This window comes from Saccopteryx leptura, chromosome 1 (assembly GCF_036850995.1).
Source record: "Saccopteryx leptura isolate mSacLep1 chromosome 1, mSacLep1_pri_phased_curated, whole genome shotgun sequence".
NCBI classification, from domain to species: Eukaryota; Metazoa; Chordata; class Mammalia; order Chiroptera; family Emballonuridae; genus Saccopteryx; species Saccopteryx leptura.
The window spans coordinates 171,064,111-171,092,078 of record NC_089503.1 but is presented as its reverse complement, the minus strand read 5'-3'; the positions used below and the strand labels follow the sequence as shown (position 1 = coordinate 171,092,078).

At 37.5% G+C, this 27,968-nt stretch overlaps 2 protein-coding genes across 4 annotated transcripts in view; one reads left to right on the top strand and one right to left on the bottom strand.

Annotated features, from left to right (window-relative positions):
* The window catches only part of SPATA17 (spermatogenesis associated 17), a 105,366-nt gene extending 80,884 nt beyond the window's left edge, over positions 1 to 24,482 (bottom strand). Inside the window, exons 1-3 of the mRNA XM_066360887.1 lie at positions 24,423 to 24,482; positions 7,981 to 8,070; positions 6,369 to 6,450 (exon numbers count right to left, since the gene is read on the bottom strand). Of these exons, the coding sequence (XP_066216984.1) occupies positions 6,369 to 6,450; positions 7,981 to 8,070; positions 24,423 to 24,457 (207 nt within the window). The 5' untranslated portion in view covers positions 24,458 to 24,482. The remainder of the gene's footprint in view (positions 1 to 6,368; positions 6,451 to 7,980; positions 8,071 to 24,422) is intronic.
* A 322-nt stretch (positions 24,483 to 24,804) lies between these two features.
* Positions 24,805 to 27,968, top strand: part of GPATCH2 (G-patch domain containing 2) — a 125,429-nt gene continuing 122,265 nt past the window's right edge. For all 3 annotated transcript variants that reach the window (XM_066380142.1, XM_066380152.1, XM_066380161.1), the window contains exon 1: positions 24,805 to 24,962. In XM_066380142.1, the coding sequence (XP_066236239.1) occupies positions 24,907 to 24,962 (56 nt within the window). In that variant the 5' untranslated portion in view covers positions 24,805 to 24,906. The remainder of the gene's footprint in view (positions 24,963 to 27,968) is intronic.

Here is a 27,968-nt window from a genome sequence, read left to right as displayed (position 1 = left end):
TCTGTGACAACATGAAGAGAAATAACATCCGCATCATAGGGGTTCCTGAAGAAGAAGAGAAAGAACAAAGAATAAAGACTTTGTTCAAGCATATCATAGTTGAAAACTTCCCTCAATTAAGGCAGGAAAACATCTCACATGTTCAAGAAGCACAGTGAACTCCATTAAAGAGAAACCCAAAGAAATCAACACCAAGACACATCATAATTAAAATACCAAAGCTAAGTGATAAAGAGAAAATATTAAAAGCTGCTAGAGAAAAAAAAGACAATCACCTACAAAGGAGCCCCCATAAGGATGACTTTCGACTTCTCAAGAGAAACACATGAGGATAGAAGGGAATAGCAAGAAATATTCAAAGTAATGCAGAACAAGAGCCTAAAATCAAGACTACTTTATCCACCAAGGCTATTGTTTAAAATTGAAGGAGAAATAGAAAGCTTTCCAGACAAAAAAAAACTCAAGGAATTCACTACAACCAAACCATTGCTGAAAGAAATGCTAAGGGGCCTGTTGTAAACAGATCAAAGGAGAAAAAGACTATAGCAAAAGAGGAATACAGTTTTAAAGAATAAAATGGCAATAAACAACTACATATCAATAATAACCTTAAATGTAAATGGACTAAATGATCCGATCAAAAGACATAGGGCAGCTGCGTGGATAAGGAAACAGAACCCATACATATGCTGTCTACAAGAGACACACCTTAAAACAAAAGATGCACATAGACTGAAGATAAAAGGATGGAAAAAAAATATTTCACACAAATGGAAATAAAACCCCTATCTTTCTCAAGCTATTTCAAAAAATTCAAGAGGAAGGAAGACTTCCAAGCTCCTTTTATGAGGCAAGAATAATTCTGATTCCAAAACCAGGCAAAGACAACACAAGAAAGAAAATTATAGGCCAATATCCCTGATGAATTTAGATGCTAAAATCCTCAACAAAATATTAGCAAACCGGATCCAGCAATATATGAAAAAAATCATACATCATGATCAAATGGGATTTATTCTTGGGAGGCAAGGCTGGTACAATATTTGCAAATCAATCAATGTGATTCTTCACATAAACCAAAAGAAGAAGAAAAACCACATGATAATTTCAATAGATGTAGAAAAAACATTTGATAAAATCCAGCACCCATTCATGATCAAAATGGGAATACAGGGAACATACCTCAACATGATAAAGACCATCTATAACAAACCCACAGCTAACATCATACTCAATGGGCAAAAATCAAAAGCAATCCCCTTAAGATTAGGAACAAGGCAGGGGTGCCTCCTTTCACCACTCTTATTCAACATAGTTCTGGAAGTCCTAGCCATAGCAATCAGACAAGAAAAAGAAATAAAAGGCATCCAAATTGGAAAAGAAGAAGTAAAACTATCATTATTTGCAGACGATATGATATTGTATATAGAAAACCCTAAAGTCTAAGTCAAAAAAACTACTAGACCTGATAAATGAATTCAGCAAGGTGGCAGGATATAAAATCAATACTCAGAAATCAGAGGCATTTTTATACACTAACAATGAACTGTCAGAAAGAGAAATTAAGGAATCAATCCCCTTTACCATTGCAACCAAAAAAATAAAGCACCTAGGAATAAATTTAACCAGGGAGATTAAAGACTTGTACTCAGAAAATTATAAAACATTGATAAAAGAAATCAGGGAAGATACAAACAAGTGGAAGCATATACTGTGCTCTTGTTTAGGAAGAATAAACATCATTAAAATGTCTATATTACCCAAAGCAATTTATAAATTCAATGCAATACCAATTAAAATACCAATGGCTTACTTCAAAGATATAGAACACATATTTCAAAAATTTATATGGAACCAAAAGAGAACACGAATAGCCTCAATAATCTTGAAAAGGAAGAATAAAGTGGGAGGTATCACATTTCCGGATATCAAGTTATACTACAAGGCCATTGTACTCAAAACAGTCTGGTACTGGCATAAGAACAGACATATAGATCAATGGAACAGAACTGAGAACCCAGAAATAAACCCACACTTTTATGGACAACTGATATTTGACAAAGGAGGTAAGAGCATACAATGGAGTAAAGACAGCCTCTTCAACAAATGGTGTTGGGAAAATTGGACAGCTACCTGCAAAAAAAATGAAACTAGACCACCAACTTACACCACTCACAAAAATAAACTCAAAATGGATAAAAGATTTAAATGTAAGCCGTGAAACCATAAGCATCTTAGAAGAAAACATAGGCAGTAAGCTCTCTGACAGCTCTTGCGGCAATATATTTGCCGATTTGTCTTCACAGGCAAGTGAAATAAAAGACAAGATAAACAAATGGGACTTTATCAAACTAAAAAGTTTCTGCATAGCTAAAGATAATAAGAACAGAATCAAAAGACAAACTACACAATGGGAGAATATGTTTGACAATGCATCTGATAAGGGGTTAATAATCAAAATTTATGAAGAACTTGTAAAACTTAATACCAGGAAGACAAACAATCCAATCTAAAAATGGGCAAAAGAAATGAATAGACACTTCTCCAAAGAGGACATACAGATGGCCAATAAGCATATGAAAAAATGCTCAACATCACTAATCAATAGAGAAATGCAAATTAAAACCACATGAGTTATCACCTCACACCAGTCAGAATGGCGCTCATCAACAAAACAACACAGAATAAGTGCTGGCTAGGATGTGGAGAAAAGGGAACCCTCCTGCCCTGCTGGTGGGAATGCAGACTGGTGCAGCCACTGTGGAAAACAGTATGGAGATCCCTCAAAAAATTAAAAATCAAACTGCCTTTTGACCCAGCTATCCCACTCTTAGGAATGTACCCCAAGAACACCATAGCACTGTTTGAAAAGAAGAATGCACCCCCATGTTTATGGCAGCATTGTTCACAATAGGAAGATCTGGAAACAGCCCAAGTGTCCAGACGAGTGGATTAAAAAGCTTTGGTACATATATACTATGGAATACTACTCAGCCATAAGAAATGATGACATCGGATCCTTTACAACAACATGGATGGGCCTTGATAACATTATACTGAGCGAAAGAAGTAAATCAGAAAAAACTAAGAACTATATGATTCCATACATAGGCGGGGCATAAAAATGAGACTGAAAGACATGGACAAGGGTGTGGGGTTACAGGGTGAGGGGGAGGAGAGGGAGGGGGTTGGGGGAAAGGAGGGGCACAAAGAAAATCAGTTAGAAGGTGATGGAAGACAAATGACTTTGGGCGATGGGAATGTAGCATAATCAATGTCAAAATAACCTAGAGATGTTTTCTCTGAACATATGTACCCTGATTTACCAATGTCACCCCATTAAAATTAATCAAAAATAAAAAAGAGTTGACAAGTACAGAATGCATGCACATGAGCACACACCCCAGGTGACCTGAAGTTATTTGTTAATCAAAAATAAGAATCAGAGCACATCCTCACTAATGGGAAGAGATTTCCAAGGCTTTAAATTGATGGCCCTGGATCCTTCTGATGGACAATTTGGGACCATGTTGCCAGATAGAACAGCACAAAGTCAGCAGCAAGGTATGAAATGGAGGTAGAAAATTTAAAAAAGCAATAGTCATCGAGGAAGCAAGAAAGAGTCAAATCACCAAGGAAGATTGGAATAGTGCTACCATTGAGGTGGCACTGTAGTGGAGACCATGAGACCCTCTAGGACTGGATAAGCTGGTTAGTGTCCCTGTGAGAATTATGTAAAAGCTAGGTAGAAATATTCGGGTGGAGTAGAATTTGGAGGGACGCTGTCTAAAAACACAGAACCTCTTTCAGAGAGTCCAGGATGTCTGTTTTTTCACAGTTCACATGCTGTTTGACCTTTGCCACATATGAGACTGTTGTCAACTGTCTTTTCTAACAGTTTTCTCCTTTGCTTCTTGTGATATAATGTCTCTTTCTATTTATTATTCTCTGCCTATAATTCCTTTTCCTCTGCCTAAATCCCTCAAAGAGCATTCCAAAAGCCTCAGTTCTTGGCCCCCTGCTCTCCGGTTCAGACACTTTTTCTGTCAGATAGAAAGTCCTGTCTTCTTGGAATGAGGGCTCTGAAACCTTTTTCTCCAGGGATGACTCTTAAGCTACACGCCCCTCCCTCTCAATAGTTCCCTTTCAGAAGCATTTGGTCTGTGCTAATTATGGTGTTCCAGACACTCCGTGGAGAGACAGCAAAATCTCCTTACAAGATGCCACCACATGGAGGTGTCCTAACATCATCACAAACTCAAAGAGCTCCCAAAGCCTCTGTTTTTCATAAGCGTCACTGAGTGTACCATTCGGAATGTTTATGAATACCCATGCTTCCATTATCAATATAACCATGATCAGTATTACAGAGATCAAAATGCAGCTACCTCTGTAGCTTATAAACAAAGTGTTTCTCACTCACGCCACCTGTGGGCTAAGGGTCCCTATCACTGAACTTCACGGGTGTCTTCGTCCCAAGGTTAACGGAACAGCCCAAGAGAGGAAGGGACAAAAGCTACTCACAGCTTCTCCTTGGGTGCAACATATGTTGCAAGCCCAAAGTCGATGGGTTGGGGATGAAGAGCTCTTTTATGAGGAAGGGGAAGTGAATCATTCTAACATTTATTGCTACTAATCACCAGTTATGTTGACCAGAGCAAAAAAATCTTCCAATTTATACTCTCATGAATCATTCATTTGTCCAGTTGGAAAACATTTCTGTAGGCTGACTAGGTGACATTCACTGTGATGCATTTGAGATACAATAAAAAAACAGTCATTACCACTCAGGAGCCCCCACGCAGATGAAGGACGTAAACAAATGCACCACAGCTATACAGAGGTGTACATGAACAAAATCTGAAAGACAGGCCTCCTGTCTTCAGCCTCTGACCTCTACACTCAGCTTCAGGAGATTAGGGAAGGTTCATATGTAAGGAGAGTCTTAAATAACAAGCAGGGATTCAGACCAATGGGAGGCATGTCGGAGGGAAGAGGCATATTCCAGGCAGAGTAAGCAGTATTTGCAAAAGCTGTGTAGAAAGTCGCACTTTGTGGCGATGGCAAATGGCTTAACATGTCTAAAGTATGTTTACACAGGTGTAGCAAGAGGTGAGGTTAATAAGAATCAACTGTGAGACTATGAAAAACCTGACCTGTCATGTTGTAGAGTATGAACTTGATGCCATATGCTATGGCGAGGTGGACTGTGGGCATGGGAGTGCAATGATGATTTATATGCTGGAATCAGGAGACTTTTCTGAGGGAAAGTGGAAAGGATGTCATGGCTGGTAGGAGACAGAGAAAGAAGGAGGTGGTGTGTAGTCTTGGTTGACTGATTCTCTGGCTTAGGTTTCTAGTAAATTGCTTGTACCATTTACCTGAGTAAAGGACTATATAAGGAGGAGCACCTTTGGGGTACACTTCTGAAAAGTTTATGACAGCATTATTGTTTCAATTCTCTATTTATTTTATTATATCTAAAATACCATGTTCTTGCTCCAACTAGTCCTTGAACTTGAATATGTTTTAGAATTTTTTCACTACAGGTGAACTTTTCTCAATTAGTTACCTATCACTGTTTTTCACTTTTCCCTCTTTGTGTCTTTTAATTTCACTTAATTGCAACTAATCAAGAATAAATAAAGAACACATCAAAAAATTAGAGTAGAAAGTGGTAACAATTCTGAAGATTATTGAAGCAGGCCACTGATTAGAAGCCTTTCCATTTTGTATGAAGAATATTACCTTTACTTTCTTAATTTCCTAAACCTCAACTGACATATAAGTTGGCATGCTCTCATATACTTCTGCCACTCTATCAGTGGATATAGATGGTTGTGGTATGCTACATTTCTTAAGGCAAATCTTCAAAATATTCTAACAGTCTGTAATAGAGAATGGTAAACAGCATAGCAAAAAACTTCCATATTTTTATATTTTGTAAAATTAATTTTGGGCACTTCAATTCAACAGGTGTTTATTAACTGTGCTATAGACCAGGCATTAGTCTAAATGTTGGTGATCCAACACAAACAAGCTACATTGTCTACTCACCATGTAGAAAGTAGAGAAAATCATCAACAAATAAGTGCATATAAATGTATACACTGTGAAAGGTATTTTAACAACAATAAAACACCTGGTATAGTTCAAGTGCAAAGAAATGAGTCCTCAATTCTCCATGGAAAAGTCAGAAAAGGCTTCTCAGAAGAGGTCTCATATTCAAAATGAAATCCAATCTTGTTCTCATATAAATATTTACCATAGATAACTTCAATATTACCTATACTTAGGACTGAAGTGAATAAGTTAGGGCATAGTGCATAATTTTAATGCTAACATAGATTAATTTTGGTAATATTTACCTTCACAACAAGTCGATAATGTTGCCTTCCTAAGTAACTTCTCCACCATTTCTGAATAATTGTTGCTGTTCTGAATAAATACCTGAGTGAAAAATATGCTTATTAGTTCCCTTTCATTGAAATAAAAATCTCTTTTAAAATTTGCTTAGAATATACTTTCCCTCAATTCAACAAATCAAGTTCAAAGTCAAGTTGATATGCACTTTCAAAAAGTGGAGAGTTATTGCCCTGGCCGGTTGGCTCAGTGGTAGAGCGTCGGCCTGGCGTACAGGAGTCCCAGGTTTGATTCCTGGCCAGGGCACACAGAAGAAGCGCCCATCTGCTTCTCCACCCCTCCCCCTCTCCTTCCTCTCTGTCTCTCTCTTCCCCTCCCACAGCCAAGGCTCCATTGGAGCAAAGTTGGCCCGGGCGCTGGGGATGGCTCTGTGGCCTCTGCCTCAGGCGCTAGAATGGCTCTGATTGCGGCAGAGCTACGCCCCAGATGGGCAGAGCATTGCCCTCTGGTAGGCGTGCCGGGTGGATCCTGGTCGGGTGCATGCGGGAGTCTGTCTGCCTCCCGTTTCTAACCTCAGAAAAATACAAAAAAAAAAAAAAAAAAAAGTGGAGAGTTATTATTCTAAGACAGGATTCACAATTCCAAGAAGTAGAAAAAAAGGCATAAATAACTATTCAGAATTTCCTTGGAGCTTCTGATTAAACAATTTTTAAAATTTTTAATGCTTACTCTCCAAAACTTTTTAAACATTAAAATTTTAACACAGGTTCCAGTGACATGTTGTGAAATAAATCAGGCACTGTTGATGTGAATCAGTATAAGAATTTAGAAATAATTCTTGTGGTCAAGAAACAGCCACTCTCCTTGTCCTTTCCTTATACTGTACTATTCAGTCTTTCCAAGCTAATGTAGTGGTAGTCCATGAATTCAGAAAGACTGTCTTTGTTGCTAGTTTGTTTCTAGTTTATTGTGATCAGAGAAGAAAGCTTAACACTTTAAACTGCATTGTTGGTTCCAACCAGCTAATAATATAAGAATGTATACAGTGTAACCTCCAGTCCGATTTCTGAATTATTACTGATGAGGCATATTCTTCCTCCATCGTATCCAGAAAAACATTTTTTTCAGAACTGAACAGAAACTGAAGGAAAGTTTGAGCAACAAAGAAAAAGTGCAACAAGTTAAGTATCAACTTCCATCTTGTTGCAATAGGAAGGGTATCATTCTGGTATCACTGACCTTTATCTACCAACTTGGTGGAAAAATCGGAATGGCTTTCCCTTTTCCTTTTCTTTCTTACCAGCCAATGAATTAACTGCTATAAATACAAGTTCGGTCATCTGTCACATCCTATGAAACTTGAAGAGAATTTTATCAAGAATGTTTATAATATTGAGAATGAGTAAAAGTCAAGGAATTGTCAATATAATGTTATTTTTCTATATGTAAGAAAAGACCAAAAAGAGTTATGTTTTTTAAAAGGATAATTTATAATTTATTAACTTCATTACAAGTAACAGAAAAGATATGAAATGAGCACTACATGCATAAATTACATTTTATAAGGAGTATGTTTTCTTTGATCTATCTGAATTTTCCATGACAAAGTCAGTATACCTGATATAAGCCCGAACTTGACATCCTCGAAACCAGCTCTGGATTTTAACTGCGGCATCATACTCTTGTTTCCTAAATAAATCCACAACACTTCAAAAAAATAAAATTAAATTAAAGCGTTTCATTAATGACTAATGTAATTCTAAAGCAAATCAATTTTGTTAAACTTATAATGACTAATGTAATTCTAAAGCAAATCAATTTTGTTAAACTTAATTTTTAATTCCTTCCAAAATGATCATTATAATTCAAATGTCATTTGAAATAAAATTAAAATACTAAATAAAAAAAAAAAACACATCAGAAACCAGGAGCTATGTTTTAAGAATTAACGTTTCTCTGAGGAGCCAGGTGCTTTCAAAAGGTTTACTTTAATTTTTATAATCACTTGTTTTGTAACTAATTAATTTGCACATGATATTATAAGGAAATGAAAAAAAGCAATGTGCTAGTTCTTTATTTTTTAAAAAAGAATATATTATTTGAATTTACTATGTAAATGCCACTGACATATTGTACAAGATCAAAATGCTTGCATTATTTCACTCAGTGCATCAGTTAAATAAATTGCCTCTATGTAAAATAAATCTATCATAGAATGCCAATTCTAGATAGAATTCTCAGAAAGTTCATTTCAGTTAAAGGAAGCAAGTGAGAGAGCCATTGGAATTTTAAAGAGAAAAAAAATCAGTTGTTAGATTTATTAACTTATAGCAAGAAAAAGTTTAACCAATACAGGTGTCCATCTTAACTTTACCAATACAATTCTCTTTCCCTGTTCCCATTTGATCAGGTGATACTATAGCACCTATCTACTTAACATAATGAAATAATCTAAAGAGCAATATCAACAGACCTAAAACCAAAAATTTCTGACTATATTAAGTATCGGTTAGAATGTCTAGAGTAGGGACAGTATATTGCTGGGAGGAAACAATTTAGCTTTGGAACACATACAGAAAATTTTTATTTATGTCAAGAAAAAACTCTCAAAACTTTAGACATGTCATTAGGGATGCAGACATATGTAGCAAAACTATACTTGAAATGAGAAAACACATTTCAGGACAGATACAAAGTAAATTCTAAAACTGGTCATGTCCTCATACACTGAGAATTCCAGACAGGGGAAAATCAAAGACTTTGTGATGTCATCATTATATTTAAAAAAAGAAAAAAGGTCCTGGCCGGTTGGCTCAGTGGTAGAGCATTGGCCTGGCCCTACCACTGGCAGGAGTTCCGGGTTTGATTCCCAGCCAGAGCACACAGGAGAAGTGTCCATCTGCTTCTCCACCCCTCCCCCTCTCCTTCCTCTCTGTCTCTCTCTTCCCCTTCCGCAGCTGAAGCTCCATTGGAGCAAGAATGGCCCGGGCGCTGAGGATGGCTCTGTGGCCTCTGCCTCAGGTGCTAGAATGGCTCTGGATGCAACAAAGCAATGCCCCAGAGGGACAGAGCATCGCCCCCTGGTGGATATGCTGGGTGGATCCCGGTCGGGCGCATGCAGTAGTCTGTCTGACTGCCTCCCCATTTCCAGCTTCAGAAAAATGCAAAAAAAAAAAAAAATTTAAAAATTCATCTGAAAAGCAGCAAAAGATGGGAAATTTACAGAAAAGAAAATACAAACAACTTTTAATTTTATACATTGCATTAAAAGAGGAATCAGCAATTGTATCCCCAAAAATTATTTTTATGAGATATCATTGTTTGTATTATTAAAATAATAGAAACAACCTAACTAAACAGATAACACTGTAGTATATCCATAAATTGAAAAGTACTGATTTTCCTTACAAAAAAATTAAGTGGATCAATGTCTTGACATAGATGTGGGGGAAAAAAAGACACTACAGTGCAGTATTTTAAATTTCCATATTTGTAGAAAACAATTTTAACTATATGTGTATGTGAATGTGTACACAGAAAAAGCCTGATTTTGCGCAAATGACTTTATTAAAAGTGGTTGTCTTTAGAAAATGGAATTTCAAAGGAGAAGGCCCAATTATAAGAGACAAATACTTAGCGGTGTTAACGGAACAGAAGTTAATGGAAAGCTATCAGACAGGGAGCCCATGACCGGGCAGTGTCAGATGCTGTGAAGAAGTCATGAAGGCAAGGTCAGTGTTCCAGGGGGTTGTATGATCAGAGAGCATCAATCATGTTTCTTGTAAAATCTTATCCTAGCCAATAGTAAGATGTGATAGTGCAGGAAACAAAATATCATTTATGGCAAAAATGAAAATGATACAGTGACACAATGTCCAATAGAGCTGGCGATTCAAAGAAGAGTATGAAGAGGATAAGGAAAGAATAGTTTCATTCAATATGGCTGATGAGAAGCAACATTCATGATCATGGGATAAAAACACTTCTTACGGGTAATTTAACTCATGTTTGCCATGAACATTTAATAATTATGGTAAATCTAATTTCCTTCTTCTTAATATATCTACTTAAATTTCTGGGCACATCTGTATCTTTTTTTCCCACTCGTAATAAACAATGGATTCCCATTGCAAAATATGAATAAGGTATACAGATACAATGAATACTTCTTTTGAACTAATGCATAGTTTGAACTTACCCTTTATTTATAATTATCATTAGACATGCAGAAGATAAGCAGTCAAATTATCTGCTTTGAGTTTATGTTTTCTAATCTCTCCTGGTAATATGCTAACATATAATACATAGTTAAAAGCAAAATGAAATTGTCTCATTTTGGACTTATAAATAATAATGCATAGAAATTCAAGCACAGGTATTGTATTACCCTTATAAGAACTACATATATCAAAGGGAAATATTTAAAAAATAACTAGTAGCTAACTCACTGCTAAGTTTTAACTTATGTGCTGAAATTTGACTTCTATACACATTTATCTGTTGCCCTTTTTTAAAAACCGCTTAAAAATTAAATTTACAGACACTTGGGTTACTACTGGGACACTGAATACTCCTACAATATGTCATGAACTGCTAGACACTTTATATTTAAAATGAAAAATGTGGGTAACACTTTATTTTAATGGTATATTAATTAGTTCCAAATTACAATGAAAATTCTATAGCAGTGAATAAAATATGACATCTCTATGAATTTGAAATAAATTTATTATGATCAGTATTATCACAATGAATACTAAATGAATTATTAATGATGAAAGACCAAAAGTATTACCAAGAATGTAATAAAACATCAAGAAAAAGCTGAAATTTTCCAGTCACTTCATCATCAACTAGAAGTGCTATAATCCTGGATAACACTATATTCATATGTTTCATTAGTGGCCAGAAATTAACTGACAATAAGTAGAAAATTAAAAACAAGTGTGGTTAAATATCTTTCCAGTAATATGCAAAAACTATTCATTTTCCTCAACATACTGTGCTTTGACACATGTGTACTAGCTACTGAATAAATTCTTCCTTAAAAACCCAATACTTGGTGACATCACGGAAATGGCGCCATGAGCAGCGCGTCTGACAGATCTCCCCAAAATCACAACAAATTTATCAACTTGAAACAGAAAAATTTATCCTCGGAGCATTCCGGAGTTCCACACAAACTGAAAGCAAAAGGACTATTATCACTTGAATCTGAGAGACGAGGGTGTGGAGGAAGCTAACTACCGCAGGGACGTTCATTCAAGCCGCGGAGGGAGTGCGCCTGTGGTGAGTCGGCCCACACTCGGGAGCGGCGAGCAGCCGCGGGCACGCGCCCGGTACGATTGCAGAGCGAGCACCACTAATGTTCCCAGCAGCCCGCGCACTGCGAGAGTCCCCAGCCACCGGTGCCCGGAGCACCCCATTCGCGCGCGTGCCCTGGGCATCCCAAGCGCCCAGAGTGCCCTACACCCAGGGTGCCCCATTATCCTGCGCCCAGTGCGCCCCAGCGGCCAGCGGCGGGGCGAGCGGGAGAGGCGCCAGGGCGGTCTTCCCTATTTGGGAGATTCTCTCCGTGGGCGGGGCACCTCACCCAGCCATTCAAGCTAACAATCAAGCGTTGGGGGAGGGGCGCGCAGGCAGCCTGAAATACCTTTGGGAGCACAGCTGCGGACCCAATCACTGAAATTAGCTTAACCCATGAAATCTGTGCACCCACCGGCTCTAATTGATAAGATCTCTCTCAGTTCAATGATCCAAGACAAGAGGCGTGATATTTTTTAGTGCCTCTCAATAAAGGGGCGGGGCAACTTCTGATTGATAGAGCCTCCATATTCAGGGATAAACGCTAACAAGAGGGACTTGGCAGATAATAAGATCTATACTACACTAGTCGTAAGCAGAGACTAGTGCCTCTTCTTCCCAGCCAAAACAGGCTACAAAGTGTGGAAAGCCTGGGTTGAGTGGTCCAACTGAATGCTAGGCGCTGAACAGTCACCTTGACAATTGACTCCCACCCCCGCCTGATTACTCTGGAGGCTCTGACTGCCAGAGCCTTTCCCAAAGCCTTGCGCTGATTGGGGATAGAGTGGGGATTTCCTAGATCTTTGAGCCTCTTACTCCCCAGGCAGAAGCAGTAGCAGCCTTATAGCTGGATCACTAGGCTGCTAATTCAGGAAGGGGGGACTAGGAGAGAGACTCCAAGAAAGCAAACTCTCTCATCGTTGCACCCTGCAAACGCCAACAAGCCTTGACTACCAGCAAGACTAAAGCCAATTATATGACATTGCCATAGAATCCCATCAACTGCAAATCCCTACCTAAGTGTGACACAGGGGCAGAGCCTGGGGTACAGAGTCACTGACCAGGAAGAGGGAGAGAAAAGAAAAAGGAAGAAGTTAACCTCTCAAAATCAAGAAAAATCCACAGACATTACAACTTGTTCCACTAATTTTTTTTTTGTTGTTGTTTGTTTCTTCTATCTTATTGCCTTTATTATTATTATTTCTATTTCCTCCACCTCGGTCCTTCTATTCTCTGCCCATCTTATGCTTCCCTTTTCTTGAACTACACTACCCATGAGTGTTACATTTTATTTCTTTTCTTCATCCTCACCCTCCTTTAAGGTTATACTCCAAAACACTTAACTCTCACTCTCTCCTCTTTTGTTTTTTTTTGTTTTGCTTTATTTTGTTTTTTTCTCTTCCTTTTTTTTTCTTCCTTCGTTTTTCTCTTTTTCTTATTTTTTCCTTTCTATTCGTTTTTTCTTTTCTCGTTTTACTTTTCCTCCCATTTAATCCTCAATCACGAACAAATTAGTTAATTTGGGACTCAAGGTTTTTTTTGGTTTTATTTTTCTTTTTCGCTTTTGTTTTTGGTTTTTTTTTGTTTGTTTGTTTATTTTTGTGGCATTTTGGGTACTTTTTACGTTGCTTTTTAACTCACTAGCATTCCTCCCAACCCAAGGTCTCCATTGTATTTAGTCTTCGCTCCACTTAATACACAGATTTTTACTTATTATTTTTATATTTTTCTTCTTTATTATTCTTTTTTTTCTCCTTTTTTCTGGTTCCCTCTTATCCCTCTCATTATATCTCTTAGTCGACCATCACTTACAAGCAAATCATCTTATGCTTGTCTAAGATTTTCTTCCTTTTTTTTTTTTTTTTTTTTTTGCATTTAGTAGGTCCCTACTCCCTTTTTTTGCCCCTTGAACTCTTCACCCCAAATCAGGCCCTCCATTATAGGCAGTTTTTGTTCCATTTAGCATAATATAATTCACAGGTCATCATGATATTTCCCTGAGGAGGGGAGAGGAGGGAAAGAGAAGAAAGAAAAAAGGGAGAAATAATAAATTATTACTGTTTTTTTTTGTGGGGTGTTTTACCTTTTTTATTTTTTTTTTTTTACTTTTTATTATTTATTAATTCTAATTAGTGCTATCAACAAGAACACCCTCAGATGCCAATAAGAAAGAGGAAATCGAATATTATGGATACAAAAGAAAGAGAGGTAACACAAATAGATGTGTAAAAATCTATGGAGAAAAGACTTAACATATTGGAAGCCTTGGAGCTAAATGACAGAGAAATTAAAATAGAAATCTTAAAAATACTCAGAGATATACAAGAAAACACAGAAAGGCAATTTAGGGAGATCAGAAAACAACTCAATGAACACAAAGAATATATTACCAAGGAAATTGAAACTATAAAAACAAATCAAACAGAGATGAAAAACTCAATTCATGAGCTGAAAAATGAGGTAACAAGCTTAGCTAATAGAACAGGCCAGATAGAAGAGAGGATTAGTGAAATAGAAGACAAGCAACTTGAGGCACAACAAAGAGAAGAAGAAAGAGACTCAAAAATTAAAAAAAATGAGATAGCCCTACAGGAACTATCTGACTCCATCAAAAAGAATAACATAAGAATAATAGGTATATCAGAGGGAGAAGAGAGAGAAAACGGAATGGAGAACATACTCAAACAAATAATAGATGAGAACTTCCCAAGCCTGTGGAAAGAACTAAAGCCTCAAATTCAAGAAGCAAACAGAACACCGAGTTTTCTTAACCCCAACAAACCCACTCCAAGGCACATCATAATAAAGATGACACAAACCAATGACAAAGAAAAAATTCTCAAGGCAGCCAGGGAAAAGAAGAGTACAACATATAAAGGAAGGCCTATTAGATTATCATCAGATTTCTCAGCAGAAACTCTACAAGCTAGAAGAGAGTGGACCCCAATATTTAAAGCCCTGAAAGAGAGGAACTTTCAGCCAAGAATACTATACCCATCAAAGCTATCCTTCAAGTACGAAGGAGATATAAAAACATACACAAATACAGAAAAGATGAGAGAATTTATCAGCAGAAAGCCCCCACTCCAGGAAATACTAAAGGGGGTTTTCCAACCAGATTCAAAGAACAAAAGAAAACAACACCACAAGTAACAGCTCCACCAAGAACACAATAAAACCAAACTTAAACTGTGACAACAAAGGAAAAAAGGGGGGGAGAGGATGGAGATTAACAGTAGCAAAGGACGATGAAGTGCAGAAATACTCATAAGATAGGGTACTACAATGAATATGGTAGGTACCCTTTTCATTACTTAATGGTAACCACCCTTGAAAAAACCACCACAAAAACACTTGACTTAAAAAAGGTAGCAACAGAGGAAAGAAGTATGGAACACAAACAAACAAAAACAAATGATAGAAAAACAAAAGAGAAGAATCAAACAAGATACAAAACTAACAGAAAGCAATTTATAAAATGGCAGTAGGAAACCCACAAGTGTCAATAATTACACTAAATGTAAATGGATTAAACTTACCAATAAAAAGACACAGAGTAGCAGAATGGATTAAAAAAGAAAATCCAACTATATGCTGCCTACAAGAAACACATCTAAGCAACAAGGATAAAAACAAATTCAAAGTGAAAGGCTGGAAAACAATACTCAAAGCAAACAACCAAAAAAAAGCAGGTGTAGCAATACTCATATCTAATAATGCTGACTACAAGACAGAAAAAGTACTCAGAGACAAAAATGGTCATTTCATAATGATTAAGGGGAAGTTGAATCAAGAAGACATAACAATCCTTAATATATATGCACCAAACCAAGGAGCACCAAAATATATAAGACAGCTACTTATTGACCTTAAAACAAAAACTAACAAAAATACAATCATACATGGAGACCTCAATACACCGCTGACGGCTCTAGATCGGTCATCCAAACAGAGAATCAATAAAGATATAGTGGCCTTAAAAGAAATACTAGAACACCTGGATATGATAGACATCTACAGGACACTTCATCCCAAAGCGACAGAGTATACATTTTTCTCTAGTGTACATGGAACATTCTCAAGAATTGACCATATGTTGGGCCACAAAGACAATATCAGCAAATTTAGAAAAATTGAAATTGTACCAAGCATATTTTCTGATCATAAAGCCTTGAAACTAGAATTCAACTGCAAAAAAGAGGGGGAAAAACCCACAAAAATGTGGAAACTAAACAACATACTTCTAAAAAATGAATGGGTCAAAGAAGAAATAAGCGCAGAGATCAAAAGATATATACAGACAAATGAAAATGAAAATACGACATATCAGAATCTCTGGGATGCAGCAAAAGCAGTAATAAGAGGAAAGTTCATATCACTTCAGGCCTATATGAACAAACAAGAGAGAGCCGAAGTAAACCACTTAACTTCACACCTTAAGGAACTAGAAAAAGAAGAACAAAGACAACCCAAAACCAGCCGAAGAAAGGAGATAATAAAAATCAGAGCAGAAATAAATGAAATAGAGAACAGAAAAACTATAGAAAAAATCAATAAAACAAGGAACTGGTTCTTTGAAAAGATCAACAAAATTGACAAACCCTTGGCAAGACTCACCAAGGAAAAAAGGCACAGGACTCAAATAAATAAAATCCAAAATGAAAGAGGAGAGATCACCACAGACATCATAGATATACAAAGAATTATTGTAGAATACTATGAAAAATTATATGCCACCAAATACAACAATCTAGAAGAAATGGATAAATTCCTAGAACAATACAACTTTCCTAGACTGAGTCATGAAGAAGCAGAAAGCCTAAACAGACCAATCAGCAGGGAGGAAATAGAAAAAACTATTAAAAACCTCCCCCAAAATAAAAGTCCAGGCCCAGACGGTTATACTAGTGAATTCTATCAAACATTCAAAGAAGACTTGGTTCCTATTCTACTCAAAGTCTTCCAAAAAATTGAAGAAGAAGCAATACTTCCAAACACATTTTATGAGGCCAACATAACCCTCATACCAAAACCTGGCAAGGATGGCACAAAGAAAGAAAACTACAGACCAATATCTCTAATGAATACAGATGCTAAAATACTAAACAAAATACTGGCAAACTGAATACAATAACATATTAAAAAAATAATACATCATGATCAAGTGGGATTCATCCCAGAATCTCAAGGATGGTTCAACATACGCAAAACGGTTAACGTAATACACCATATCAACAAAACAAAGAACAAAAACCACATGATCTTATCAATAGATGCAGAAAAGGCTTTTGATAAAATACAACACAATTTTATGTTTAAGACTCTCAACAAAATGGATATAGAAGGAAAATATCTCAACATGATAAAGGCCATATATGATAAACCATCAGCTAACATCATATTAAACGGCATAAAACTGAGGACTTTCTACCTTAAATCAGGAACAAGACAGGGTTGTCCACTCTCTCCACTCTTATTTAACATGGTGCTAGAAATTCTGGCCAGAGCAATCAGACAAGACAAAGAAATAAAAGGCATCCATATCGGAAAAGAAGAAGTAAAGGTATCACTTTTTGCTGATGATATGATCCTATACATCGAAAACCCGACGGACTCCACAAAAAGATTATTAGAAACAATAAACCAATACAGTAAGGTCGCAGGATACAAAATTAACATACAAAAGTCCATAGCCTTTCTATATGCCAACAATGAAATATTAGAAAACGAACTCAAAAAAATAATGCCCTTCACGATTGCAACAAAAAAAATAAAATACCTAGGAATAAACATAACAAAGAATGTAAAGGACCTATATAACGAAAACTACAAGGCACTATTAAGAGAAACAGAAAAAGACACAATGAGATGGAAAAATATTCCTTGTTCTTGGATAGAAAGAATAAATATAATTAAAATGGCCATATTACCCAAAGCAATATATAAATTTAATGCAATTCCCATCAAAATTCCTATGACATTTTTTAAAGAAATGGAACAAAAAATCATCAGATTTATATGGAACTATAAAAAACCCCGAATAGCCAAAACAATCCTAAGGAAAAAGAATGAAGCTGGGGGCATTACAATACCTGACTTTAAACTATATTATAGGGCCACAATAATCAAAACAGTATGGTATTGGCAGAAAAATAGACACTCAGACCAGTGGAACAGAATAGAAAGCCCAGAAATAAAACCACATATATATGGTCAAATAATCTTTGATAAAGGGGCCAACAACACACAATGGAGAAAAGAAAGCCTCTTCAACAAATGGTGTTGGGAAAACTGGAAAGCCACATGCAAAAGAATGAAACTCGACTACAGCCTGTCCCCGTGTACTAAAATTAATTCAAAATGGATCAAAGACCTAAATATAAGACCTGATACAATAAAGTACATAGAAGAAGACATAGGTACTAAAATCATGGACCTGGGTTTTAAAGAACATTTTATGAACTTGACTCCAATGGCAAGAGAAGTGAAGGCAAAGATAAATGAATGGGACTACATCAGAATAAAAAGTTTTTGCTCAGCAAGAGAAACTGATATCAAAATAAACAGACAGCCAACTAAATGGGAAATGATATTTTCAAACAACAGCTCAGATAAGGGCCTAATATCCAAAATTTACAAAGAACTCATAAAACTCAACAACAAACAAACAAACAATCCAATAAAAAAATGGGAAGAGGAAATGAACAGACACTTCTCCCAGGAAGAGATACAAATGGCCAACAGATATATGAAAAGATGCTCAGCTTCATTAGTTATTAGAGAAATGCAAATCAAAACTACAATGAGATACCACCTCACCCCTGTTAGATTAGCTATTATCAACAAGACGGGTAATAGCAAATGTTGGAGAGGCTGCGGAGAAAAGGGAACTCTCATCCACTGTTGGTGGGACTGTAAAGTAGTAAAACCATTATGGAGGAAAGTATGGTGGTTCCTCAAAAAACCGCAAATAGAACTACCTTATGACCCAGCAATCCCTCTACTGGGTATATACCCCAAAACCTCAGAAACATTGATACGTAAAGATACATGTAGCCCCATGTTCATTGCAGCACTGTTCACAGTGGCCAAGACATGGAAACAACCAAAAAGCCCTTTAATAGAAGACTGGATAAAGAAGATGTGGCACATATACACTATGGAATACTACTCAGCCATAAGAAATGATGACATCAGATCATTTACAGCAAAATGGTGGGATCTTGATAACATTATACGGAGTGAAATAAGTAAATCAGAAAAAAACAAGAACTACATGATTCCATACATTGGTGGAACATAAAAACGAGACTAAGAGACATGGACAAGAGTGTGGTGGTTACCAGGGGTGGGGGGAGGGAGGACATGGGAGGGAGAGAGGGAGAGAGTTAGGGGGAGGGGGAGGGGCACAGAGAACTAGATATAGGGTGTCGGAGGACAATCTGACTTTGGGCGAGGGGTATGCAACATAATTTAATGACAAAATAACCTAGACATGTTTTCTTTGAATATATGTACCCTGATTTATTAATGTCATCCCATTACCATTAATAAAAACTTATTAAAAAAAAAAAAAAAAAACCAATACTTTTTCATTCTCATTATAACTTTTAACTATTTTAGATACCAGGTATAAAATTTCAGTATTAGCTGTGTTGTATTATAAGATATATTGATGTGTAAAATTATTATTTTTTTGAATATCATTTCACTATTAGACCTCAAGGATGTCAACCTCCTTCAAGGCAGAAACTATGCTTAATCTATACTTTGTGTCCTGATTATCACCCACATGCGGCGGAGGAGGTCAGTAACTACCTGAGGATGAGAAATAAGACTACATTTTAGAAGTTAAAAGCCATGCTTTGTTTTCATTAATAGTCCTCATTTATTATTATTTTACTGCTTGATGGATGATGAGCTACAAACCCGTAAATATTAGAATATAAAGAAGGAGCATCCTGCAGATTCACAGTGTATTTCTGAAAGGTTTTATTATTAGTTTTTTCTACCACTTCCTTCTCACTTCATTCCTGAACAATTAAGTACTAAAGAAATCAGCAGGCAGGCAAGGAAAGTAGGGTGTGTGTGCTGGGGGCGGGGTGAGGGGTGGAGCCACAGGGCTCCATCTGGTTGCCAGAGCCAGAGTAGGCTAAGGTGGGCCTCCATGTGGGGGAACTTCACAGGGGAGGGTGTCACAGCAAGGAGGGTGTTCCACAGAGAGAAGGCCTGGCTTTAGGGCTTCCAGAAAAAGTTCCACACGGAAGGGCAGCCAGCACAGGAAATCAGAACCCAAGAGTGACAAAAAGGGGATCCAAATTGGTTGAGTGGGTAGGTGACCATTCAGCATATGGGAGGAAGAGCCCACACTGGGTGAAAAGGATGCACATGGAGCTTCCAATTCATCTGCTTTTAAAAAATGCTATTAATTACAAAATAAAAAGAGAACACAGTCAATAAACAAAAATCATCTTTGTATACATGCTTAGTTTTGTTAGTGAGAAGTGAGTACTGTGAATAATAGAAAAACCAGCAGTTAATTAAATCAGAGGGAGGGACTCATACCTACCTCTACCCACTAAACTGTCATTGGTTCAGGTAAGTAAGACTGAGATGACTGTCCAAATTCCAGGACAGAAAACCAACTAATGAGACCAAGAATGCCATCAGGAACTGCTGACCATATTGGAGTTAGGAACAAATTGACTAAGTTTATGGCGATAATGAAGGCCAGAATCAGGTTGGCGTAAGGAACAACTATACTTACTTCCATGCAGAGACTTGATGAGTTCAAATCCCTCTGACACAAACATAAGTTGAGACTAAGATGGACCAAATTTCATTAGATCTTTGGCAAGCAATTTACACTTTTTAAATCTTATTTTCCTCGGTTGTAAAGTGGGAAAAATTAAAATCATCTCATAATATTGTGACTATCAAAATTTTTGTTAAAGCACTCAAAAGAATGTTCTCATCCACACAGCAGAGTCAGTAACATTCACTTTCTTTTTACTTCCTTCTCTCCATCTCCATGATCTTGTTGGATGGGGAGAGATCTGGAAATTTGACAGTTGGGTATTTGGTTGCTACCAGGCCTCTATAGAACTTCTATCCCTCTTCCTGAGCAACCACTTTCTATATCTATCTTCCCCTTCAGCTAAATCAATTATAAGAGATTTCATCTCTTATTATGTCTTTCATCAACATACTTTCATCTCATCACCACAAACTTCTTTAGTTTTGATTTTTTTAAAACTAGAAAACATGCTGCTTGTGGACAGAAATATATAGAATAATACAATTAATTCCTATAAAGAAAGACTGATACTACTATTACAAGTGGAATTTAAAGGTGAAAGACTTTACACATAAAAAAAAGACCAGTATATTGCCAATAATGAGACACACCCGTACACATGTATCAGCCAAATGACATAGCACCGTTAGATATCACTCTAGCAACTCAGTGGAAGGGGAGCATTTTAATTCATTTCTATTATCATTTGACAGATTAGACAAAATAGAAATAAAGTTCTAGGGAAAATGAGAAACACAATTAAGGAACACATAGCACACTCTTCTTTTCACAACTAGGATAGTAAAAATGACTAATAAGTCACAAAAAAAGCTCATAATTCAGAAGAATAAAACTGAAACTAGGAATTAATAGTGAAAGTTTTTTTAAGACCAATAATTCACCAAATAACAACTGAAGACTATATTTTTCCAACCTGTAACATCTTAGACACTACATTCAGCCTGTTTGATGAGTAGGTCAAAACATGAACATCCATCAGATATTTTCTGTGCAAGCCACCTTCCAGAGGACTCGGGATGGGCAGACACTAAACAGTCTTCCCCAGCTCCCTGGTTCTCCCATCCCATCAGCTCCTCCTATATGTGCTTCTCACATTATGGAAGCTCCAAGTCCTTCCTCTTGTTAGGCAAAGGAGCTATCTCTCAGTGTACTTCCAGGCCCTGAAGGACTCACGTGCTAACCTAGGCATTTAACAATCATGTTATTTGCCCAACAATGTCATATTTTAATCTCAGGGGTATTCTGGTACTGCTGTAAGGCAGAAACATTTCTGCCACTGCCTTGTTACCAATAAAGGAAACAAACCAAGGAGAATGACAATTGTTCCCTTCAATTCTGTTCTCTACATGTATGTTCAGGCCATGTGGATTTCAGGATCTTCGTGTCTGCTGACTCTTTAATTCATTAGACCAATGTAGTGGGAAGGAAATCATGCTCAGTGTGGCAGGGAAAAGCAGAGGCCTTAGACTTGGTTGGATTACTTGGCTTCTGAGATTTAGTAGTTTTGTGACCTTACAGAAATTACCCAAACTATCTGAATCTCATTTTCCCTGAATCCTGTGAAAGGAGAATAAATATGTAATTTGTAAGGATGTTTAAGAATTAAATGATAGTTCCTTTTCTACAAAGTCACCCTTTTTATGCAAAGTGAAGCCTCAAGGGAACTCTGGTGAGAAACGCAGGTTCTTCCAACCATAGCTGTGACCCAGAGTCAGAATCTGCTTTTTAACAAGCTCCTTGGGTGATTGTCACGTACACTGAAGTTTGCAAAGAACTGATGTAATCAGTAACAGTTGGGAAATGACAATGATAACAATTTCTGAAGGAAACAGGCTGTTTACCCTTTCCATTTACACTAATATTTTACATGCTTCCCTCCCAAAGCTATTAATACCCTGGCTTCTTTATAAAACGAGGCAAACTTTAGAATTTTGATTTCTTGGTGATCTTTAGAGACTTTTCTTCATACTGAAAGTATTAGTAATAACGATAATAGTAATAATAATAAATGAAAGAAAGGAATGTCAGCTTTCCCTCATCTTGGTCTTTGCATAACCCTATTCTCTTCTCAAAGCAATCTCCAGTTTTGGGGAAATGCACCCAATGTCAAAAGTCAGGGGACGGGGCCTGACCAGGTGGTGGCGCAGTGGATAGAGCGTCGAACTGGGATGCGGAAGACCCAGGTTCGAGACCCTGAGGTCTCCAGCTTGAGCCCAACTCATCTGGTTTGAGCAAAAGCTCACCAGCTTGGACCCAAGGTCGCTGGCTAGAGCAAGGGGTTACTCGGTCTGCTGAAGGCCCGTGGTCAAGGCACATATGAGAAAGCAATCAATGAACAACTAAGGTGTCACAACGTGCAATGAAAAACTAATGATTGATGCTTCTCATCTCTTCGTTCCTGTCTGTCTGTCCCTGTCTATCCCTCTCTCTGACTCTCTCTCTGACTCTGTAAAAAAAAAAAAAAGAAAAAAAAAAAAAGTCAGGGGACGGGAACAAAGGCTGACACCAAAATCTGTAGAAGAAGCTATATCTTTTTGCAGTGTGACATTTCACCAGACTTCTTTAGGACACTGATCTCAAGCTTTAAATATATAGATTGATATATTAGCTTATACCATTGCAAAAACCAAATGAGATATTCTATGGAAAAATTCTTAGTACATGCCCAGAATATAATTGATGCTCAAAAAATGTAGGCTGTTTCCCTTCCTGTTCATTCCAATCTGTCATAATGATTTTTTTTGAATGCTTTTATTCCATATTAGGTTGTGAACATCAACAGGGACAGAGCTTATTTCTTTTATACACCTGTCGGAAATAAATGCAGGACCTACCACATCCTCTACATGATTGCTAAATCAATAGGTAATTTACTTATCTATACTGATAGATCATATACTGGTAATAAATAGATAATTTCTATCTCTAGCTAGTTTTACTATATTTACTTAAACCAGGACCAATGATTGGGTGAATGATTAATTTACAGAATTATTAGCAAAAATAGCCATTGTGTAGCTATTATGTGTCAGAAACTATGATAGACACAGGAGACAGATAATGCGGAGCAAAAAAACGACACTCTCCACGTGTAGTTTAAGAGGAACAATAGATATTATCTTGCAACAGTGTACAATTGAATTGTGATTAAGTGCTATGAGAGGCACAGGGAGCTCACTGTAAGCATGTAGCTGGTGAGATAAATTTTAGTGTAAGAACAGCTTAGTGAGATCTTGTCTTATTGACTTATTTGCCATTGGTCTTCCATGTCAGTACATCCTATTGTCATACAATTCACTCTTGGTGTTTCTCTTAAGTTGGAAAAAACTCCTGGTACATTGCTTCCAGAAGGCCATTGTTAAAATGAATCCCTTTCCCAAGAGGGAAGTTAAGGTGTAGGGAGATGGACAAGACTAGAATCTTCCGTAGCCGTCTTCTATTAATTAATATACTGATACTCATTATCCTGAATGGTTTATATACTGTTAATTTAGGGAGAGAAGTGAGTCACAACAGAGTTTTTTGCTGTTTGTGAAGTAGTTGAGACACAGATTCCCAGGTAAATGGGAGACGCACTAATTCACCCAGACAGGGGAGCCCAGCAGACTTATTAAACCTTCTTCCATCCAATTGAGCAGTGATGAAGTCAAAGAAAAAAAAAAAAACACTTCATTTTACAATTTTATCTACGCTGGGCATTTACTTAAATCATCTCAAGTTGATATCTATGCCCCTCATCCCTCTTTAGTATAACCCCCTGTACAATAATACTACTTTCAAACTTGTGAAGGTGTTTGCAGTCAACAAATGAAGAGGGAGAGTTACACTTACTGAATTAGAAAAGGTGTTGGAAACTCCTGCTGAGGAGCAACTGTTTAAAGTCAAGCGAGCTTTTTGCATGACCCCCACCCCAACCCCAATCCCGTGGATGACTTACGTGTTCCTATAGTAGTACTGATGCTTTATTATCATGGACCTCGTTTGCAGCCTGGCTAGCGTGGCCATTGCGTCCCAGCGTCTGGTTTTTCCCACTGATGTTGCTGTCGGTCTCCAAGGCAACTGGGCCAAACCATAAGGTAGGTCCATGGGGAGGTCTCACTTTTCGTTTTTCCATCCTGTTTAAGTTTCTAAAACATGAGAAAGAAAATTAAAACATTTAGAATAGAGAGAAAGTTTAGCTTAGTTGCTTCTGTGAGTAAAAAATTGGGGGTTAGGAAAAAGTAGAATACTAGAGGCGAGTCAAGCAGCGGTGGGGGGGGCAGGGAACAGATGGTTGCCCCTGACTTCCGGTTTCCGCCTCCCGTCTGCTTCCGGAAGCTCAGATCAAAATGCTGAAGTGCCCTGTGCTAGTCGCTGGTGCAGTGGTGGTGGGAGCCTGTCCTCGGGCCTGAGCCTCGAGGCCAGCCTCCTGGGTGTCGTTAATGTTCGGGGCCGCCGGGCGCCAACCGATCGGAGCTCCAGACGCCGGGAACAGCTGGTGAGGCTGGCGACCTTGGGGATGGGCCAGCAAGACCAGGGGAGCTGGCCGGAGGCCGCCGTACCTGGCACTGGGAGGGTTAAGGAGGGTGGCGGACGATCTGAAGACGGCCCGACTCCCACACGGGGCTAGGATGCCTGCGATCTGGGGAGGCGTTGGGCGTGTGCAGAAGATCTGCGAGGGAGAGTACGGTCCACGCCAATCGGGTGGCTTTTCGCTCAGGCTGCGGTATTTTCAGGAGCCAAGCTTTTGGGACTCCAGGAGGGCAGTTCGCTCCCCCTATGCTTGGGGACAGACTGGAAGAATGGATCTGAAGCCAGTCCTTATTGCTGCATTTGCCTTTGAAAGTTGACTAGATCATACCAGGTGCCTTGGAGGATCACATCCCAAAGATCTAGAGTTCTGGAAGTTTGATAGTGGAAGCCACCCCCTACCCTTTTTTTTTTTTTTTTTTTTTTTTTTTGGAGGGGAGTGACCCTTGAACGTTGTATTCTAGTTCCAATGAGATAGGCATGGGAGTTCCCTAAGAACATGTAAATGCCAACATTAAATCTGGGGTTTGACTACATCTATGTCACTTTAGATGACTATATTGCTTTAGACTTTTCAAAGTGCTTTCATTGACTTTATCCTTATGATAGCCCTGTGATAGAAGATTACTATAGGCACAGAATACTCCTTTTTTTCTTTTTTAGAATACTTAAGTGACTTGTCTAAAATTGCCATGTCCATGTTAATCCCAGAGCTGGGTGCTGGGTGGCGGGTTTCTAATTGAAAACTCCAATGTCTTGTCCCATTCCCTCCCACACTCTTTTCCTCCAAGTATGCACAAGACCAGCAGTGAAACACACAAGCAGATCTCCCACTGACGATTAATTCTCAAACATAAAAGTGTTGAACAAGAGGTGAAATATGTCCCCACACCCATGTATCCATTTCTAGATTCTGCAGCAAATGAGAATGGGGGATTCTAGTCATCTATCATCTCAAAGAATTTATTTCACATCACCTGTGCTCTTGAAAAGTTAAAAGAATGTCTTGTCTAGAATATCTTTGAAAGTGATAAAATCATTTTGTAGTTCACTTTATAATGAGTATAGATTGGTTGTGCTCCTTTTAAATTCTCACATTTTCCGTTCAGAAAAGCAGGGAGCACATTTTTTGAAAATGGTGATGTGCTCAGCATAGAAGAAAGCATATATTTCTTAAGTGTTTAGTATTTTTTATTTTGGCAGTGGATATACCGTGTAACCACTACACCACATGAGATATAAGACATTTCCATCACCCCAGAGTTCCCTCTCCAGGGTATATTCCTTAATGTTTCACTATTCAATATCTTGTTAAGGAAGGGAGACAGAACGTGCTATATAGATATCAGTCTCCTCTTGCTGTATGGATACTGATTTGTAGGACAGGTGACTCTTTAATTTAAAGAAATGACTCAACTCCTTCCTCTCCCTTCTACTTTTAACTTAAGTCATGGTTAGATACCTCTTTAATCCAGTTCTTTTAAAGAGCTTATCCTGTTTTCATTTGGCTCACACTTATGACACCAGAGTATAAAATAGTGCCTAACCTTAATCACTGTTTTTGAGTGAAATTCTTAAAATCATGTCTGATTTGGCAGAGTGAATGTGTTCCAGACAACTGGAACCGGTATTTTCTAGTTTATCTGCACAACCACCCTGTCACTGGACATTTCTTAATGGACTGTCTTCATTCATTCATTACTCTACGATGCATGTATGTTTCACCCCTGTACTGCAGTCCCAGTGGCCTAGGGGTGGCTTCTACTAAGTTGTTACTGGGTGGCAGGTTTTACATACATATCATCTTACCTAAAATCTTTTGCAGTAGGTGTTATTTATTTATTTATTTTCATTTTTGAGATGGTGAGAAGTGCAAATATAGTGTAAGTAACATGCCCAAGGGTCATAGTTGCAGTATGATTTCAGTATAGTTTATAAAAATTCTTAACCATCCTGGTATACTGCCTGTGGTGTCCGAATAATATACAGTATCTTAAGAAATATGCAAACTGGAAACTATATGCCTGGATTTGTTACGCAACCTGGAATTCCTGATGTGTTTCGCTGTCATCCTGACTACTTTTTCTCCAATGTCAAGATTAGTTTTTCAATTTTTAGGCACTGGTTGGGTAAATGTAGATGATTTCTTTCTTTCTTAACCATTTGCAAAGTAGAGCTGATACTATATTTTATAGTATAGGAGCCTAAGGAAGAAAAGTTTTATACAATTAAATAATAAAGATCATATGACTATTTTTGTTATGTCATGAAATGAATAAATGTTTTTGTTCAAGTTATTCTTATAAGTGATTTGTATTATGTTTTTGTAAAAAAACATGATGACAGTGAGAGTGTCTATCACATCCTGCCTCCTTACATACATTTTTTGAAATTAAAATCCAAAATGCATCTAACTTGGTACATCTAATGTTAACCTTTTAACATTTGATTTATTTGGTGGACAAATAATGGTATTTAGATACACTTTATTTTTACATTATTAATCATTTATACTTAAAGTCAATTTCTAGGGTTTTGGAGGGAAGTAATTTTAAAGATTGAAATAAAATAATTTTAAAAATTCAATCTTTGATAATGAAAGCATTGAATCATTATTAACATATTGAACTATACTATTTCTTTGACTTTATGTGGCTTTGCTTTAAAAAACAATTAAAAATAAACTGTTGATTCTGGAACTTTGTTTCTATAGTTTCATTTTTTTTTTTTTTTTGTATTTTTCTGAAGTGAGAAGCAGGGAGGCAGAGAGACAGACTCCCACATATGTCCAACCGGGATCCAACTGGCATGCCTACTAGGGGCAATGCTCTGCCCATCTGGGGCGTTGCTCTGTTGCAGCTGGAGCCATTCTAGCACTTGAGGCGGAGGCTATGGAGTCATCCTCAGCGCCCCAGGCCAACTCTGCTCCAGTGGAGCCTTGGCAGCAGGAGGGGACTAGAGAGAAAGAGAGAGA